Source organism: Montipora capricornis, chromosome 9 (assembly GCF_036669925.1).
Source record: "Montipora capricornis isolate CH-2021 chromosome 9, ASM3666992v2, whole genome shotgun sequence".
NCBI lineage: Eukaryota > Metazoa > Cnidaria > Anthozoa > Scleractinia > Acroporidae > Montipora > Montipora capricornis.
In genome coordinates, this window is record NC_090891.1 from 8,411,596 (window position 1) to 8,416,595 (window position 5,000).

At 40.1% G+C, this 5,000-nt stretch overlaps 1 protein-coding gene across 1 annotated transcript in view; it reads right to left on the reverse strand.

Annotated features, from left to right (window-relative positions):
• Positions 1-439: 439 nt before the first annotated feature.
• LOC138017230 (angiopoietin-related protein 7-like) overlaps positions 440-5,000 on the reverse strand; it is an 8,243-nt gene continuing 3,682 nt past the window's right edge. The window contains exon 2 of the mRNA XM_068864388.1: positions 440-738. Within this exon, the coding sequence (XP_068720489.1) occupies positions 440-738 (299 nt within the window). The remainder of the gene's footprint in view (positions 739-5,000) is intronic.

Below are 5,000 nucleotides of genomic sequence, written 5' to 3' on the forward strand. Positions count from 1 at the left end.
TTATCGTCTTCCTTACATCACATCACTGCCACTCGACACGAGCATGGCGGTCCAAATAAGGTTTGTCCAGGCAGCTAGCCAGAAGACTGCCCCTGTTTAAGCGCTTCAGCAGCTTTTCGTCTTGCGCGTTTCTCGTCCTCAGCTATTCTCCTATTGGTTTCAAAAGTCCTTAACGCCATCACAAACCGTTCTCCTCCACACCAGTCTGTCTGCTGGGGCTGTGGCCCAGTCAGCAATCTCACAGTCTTTAATGGTCTTTTAAGTGCGTCCTTGTATCTCTTTTTAGGAGCACCAACTCTTCGAGGTCCAGTAGATAGCTGACTGAAGAGAAGCTGTTTTGGGAGGCGTTTTGCAAACCTGAATATGTCCCCAAACTCAGCTGGTATTTTGCTCGCTCGCTTGCCACTGTAACTGAACTGTACTCGGCAAATGCTGTATTTCATGAATGTCTTCCAAGTCCACGCGAAGCTTGTTGCTGCTGCTTACAGTCAGGCGGAATCTTGTCCAGTCCAAGCCAAAACTCTCCATTTAGATTACCAAAGCCTCGTTTGTAGGCGTCCCACGCGCGGAAGAAATCTACTACGGAGCCGTCTTGTCTTTTTTGAAAGACCGTCCACCCTCCGCCAGCCGTTTTTTGATCACAGTACACTTCAAATTCTCCCAAACCATCGGGGTCGATTTTGTACACACCACTGATCTTTTCGCCAGAATTGTAAACATCGGCGCAGTTCTTGAAGACTGAAAATTACAGAAGCAGAATGAATTTCTGTCAGTTAAGTTTTGGTTTCATTCTTATTTCTAACATCTAAAAAGTAAGAATGGGTCGTCATAGAGGAAAATACTATACACATCTGGCATGCAAATGTTTTAGAAGCAATTGATTGACCTAAATTTGAGTGCTTTTTGCGAGGGAACAGATGGGAAAACTTGAAACCACTAATGTCTGAGAAGTGAACAAAGTTTAAAATTTATAACTGCAAACCTTTGTCATAAGAGCCGCCAGTTTGGTTTGTTTTGAGCGCAGCGATTGCTTCTTTGATTTCAGTGAGTTGCTGCTCGATCTTCTTACAGCAGTGTGGTCCGGCGTAAAAGTTGTTATTACACGTTACACTGGGGTTTACTCATCCCAGGGTTTTTTGTTGTTGCACACAGACGTTTTGGCAGTTGTCCCAACAAGAATCCCAGTAAAAAGCAGAGCTAGCTGGAATGCCCATTATGCACTGATGCTTTCAGGAAACTCTTCTATGAAATGGAAGCAAAAATGCAAGTATAAATGATTTCTAAGACTTGTGCTCCAGTTTATTTAGTCTTTCCAAACTAGATTTTTCTTGTCTCCTGCGCTCTATTTTGGGAATGCTGAATCATCGATTCCTAACAATAGGCGCCTTGCACTAAGTAAGTCGCGTGATCTTTTCCGCCATGCGCAGGGGCAAACAAATCGGTTTGCTACTCAGTGACAATGGCTGCTCGTGGGATTCTTACAGCAGTTTGTGGTCGGAAAAAAAAAGATCCTTATCTACTCCTCAAATTTGAATTATTATACCGAAAGTTTACTGTGTTGATCATGCGATTCTTTTGCATTTTTCACTTCTAACGCGCTAGGCGAAAGTTTATTTCAGCTTATTCATGAATTGATCGATTCCGTGATTCATCCGGATAAGCAGACTCATTCATTCGATTTTTGCAAGATTTCCTTTGCCAGGGCGAGGTCTTCCAGTTTTAGGCGATAAGTTAAAATAGCTGAGAATTGAGTCTAGTTGTATGTGTACAAAATGCGAAAAAAAAATCGAAGATTGTGGCTATTTAGCTTGGTTTGATTCGAATTTGATTTTCCAGTGATCCAAGCGTGGACCTCTCACGTTTGCCGAAGTTGACCTTTACAGACGTAGAGAAATATGCCGCACACGAGGCAGTAGACAACTTTCCTTTGACAAGAAGACACTTTCTCAATATTTTATGAGAAGATTTATCCAGTGAAAGAACAGGGGGCACTTTAGGAGTAATTTCGGTAAATATCTGTTTCGGAAGAAGGTGGGTTAGCATTTTCGAAAATTCGAACTCAGACTTTTTCGAGGCGCACTAAGATTTTGGACACTTTTCTCAAACAGACTTCCTATTTTCCTTTTCGGAAAAGTAGTGAAGAGTGTGAAGAGTGCGTAGAAATTTCGAAACCACATTGAAGAACGCTAGTGAGTTGAGCAGAGTCAACTGTGACATTGGAATAAAATTTGAAGATTTATCATAACTTCTTCTATCATTTTGGCCAGAGTTTGTTTGAGAATCGTATCTTAAGCGCAACCGTCCCTTAAAATTTTCGGGGAAAAAGAACGACGTGCAAAAAGTAATGTTATTTTTTTTTTTTAATAAGTCCGTCACGGATGCTAGAACTTTTCGGAAGAAGTAATGACTACTTTGACAGACCTGACCGAAATTCCCCTAGAACATCCGACCAGATAATATTTTTGAAGGACAGCTTCAGAGTCACTAAAACGAGCTTTTAAAAGCATTGTGGAAACCATTTTATCTAATTCCGACAAGTTTTAAGACAACCGGCCGTTGGTGCCACGAAGAGAAAACCTCGTACGGAATGATGGAATATCATTGTCGAGCGGCGCGTTATTCTCATCTTTGATTGATGGGTACCGTGCTTCAGAATAAGCATGTTTATCAGAGATCATTAACAAAAAATTTAGACAGAAGAAAGCCTTTATTTTAGCACGATGATGGAAAAAAGCGAGCTCAGATTTGCTGTTGACTAAAATTAAAAAAAAAAACATATTGATTCAGGTTTTATATGCAGCCATAGAGCTATGGACCAATTTATAAAACAAAAACGAGGCCGCGGCCCAAGTAGAATGACTTTTTTCTTTGACAAGGAGGAGCCTGACATGTTTGCCATTGAAGCTTGCCTTCATTTGCTATTTTTGGAGAGCTTTGCTGGCCTCGGGAAATAGTCGAACAGTTGACAAAATAATTAACATTTTTAACCAGAGTGAAGCCGTGTGAAGAAATGTTCAGGTCAGATATTTATCTTCGTTGTCGATCTTCTTTTGTGAAGCATATGTGTATAGTAAGCTTGGATGTGTTGTTTGTGTATTTCACCGAGCCCTAGTCCATGGACTTCTCGATAGACCAGGTGTATGGATTACTAAATTTGGACTTATAATGGACTGCCTAAGTGGTCGAGAAGAAAGATCGCTCATACGATACTAAACACAAAAAGCACACACATCTAACGTCAAGCACAAATTTGCATACGCTAAAGAGCTGAAAGAAGCATTTTTGGTTTTAGCTAAAGTTTTGCCAGTTATCTGCAGATACCAAGCAACTTCTTAAAGAGAGGGACGAGAGAGATGGAGAGGCGTTGGAAGAAGAGAATTTTTTAAGCTTTTGTGACAAGTAGCAGTTTCATTGAAACACAAATTTGAATGCTAAAGTTCTTGTGTTGACTCCGGACGACAAAACACGCCAAAAAACAAATACAAACTAAAGCCGGTATTATCAAAAGACAATGAATCGAAAACAAATTGAAAAGATTTCTCAACCATTTCCAACCAACGTTCGCAAGAGACAATATATGACAAGCCATCATATAGGACGTTTTCAACCAATCTCTAGAGACACCAATAACAATAGAGAAACGTACGACTTCTGTAGAACAAAAGACTGTTGGCGGCGATTCGAAGTCACGTGAAAACCATATTTGTAGGACTTGTTTCTTTTGTGATATAGGCGTCGCGTGGTACGTGCTACAGAAAATCAGAAGGCACTGAATTGTGTGGTATTGAAATACAGCATTCCAGTCTCTGAAGAATAACAAAAAAAAGAGAAGCGAGAAACATTGGCTTCTGGGCTGACATGTTGATAATTTTCAAGTTCCCTCACAACTTCTTTTCACCCTGTGTGCCCATGCCCTCTAAGTCAAGCCCTGTTTCGCGGGGTTAGTGTTGGGATGGGAGACCAAAACAATAAACCCCTCATAAAAAAAAAACATCTGACCGAAAATACTATTAACGCTAACAAATGCGAACTCAGCAAGGTACAGATTCTGTTAGCTTGCTTTATGCAAAACAAATATGATGATGAAAAAGCAAAAAACTATTGATACACAGTTTTCAGAAAGAGCAGAAGGAAGTTTCCCGGACGGTCGATCGAGAATAAAATATTTACGACATGAAAACAACATTAATTTTGAACCGTGAATATAGAATATAAAAAGTTACGATCAGCGACAAACATTTTGGGAGATTTTTGCTACGTTCAAGTAAATTGCAAAATCGAAAGTGACATGGCCGGAATTCAGCGGGCGCCGTGATTAAGTTACCGCGGCATGTTTACTCGCCAAACAGTGAAGCATCTGTGTCAAATGATGGCAAGATACCGGGTTTTTGTAAGTTTCTTTTTCTGTCAAGTGTTATAAAGTTTGACAATGAAATGAGCGAAGTCAAAACAAAGATCACAATCGCCCAACTCTTGTTTATGCAAAGTCAAAATTTACTTTACTCTCCAAGCGTACGACGTTATTTATCACACCAGGTAATTCCATCATTTTGGAATTTTGGAAGCAGCTACTTTATATTCATCTGCGTCACAAGTTTTCACTGATTTTGGGGCTCATTTTGTTGAAACTCAAGCACGCTTCCAACAGGCCTGTGAACCCTTCCTGCTTACAGAGCAATACTAAAAAACTTCTCCCATATCACATTTCAACCTTAAGCTCGAAAATTCAATACACAACATGATATTATAATTCACAAAGGCAGAAAATACCACAGAATCCTTTTCCAGCGAAAATTTTTTTTGAAACAAACAAAATATTTGCTCTTAGAGGCGAAAACCTCTTCCTATTTCATTGCGTGCGTGCGTGAGACAAGAAACTCAATTGTGTCAAATTACCATGTACTTCAGGTAAATACTGCTCACTTTGATTTCGTCTCGACGGGCGATAGATTGTTGTCGAAGTCCAGTACTCGTCGCTTTTGAGATTCATGCCTAGTTTA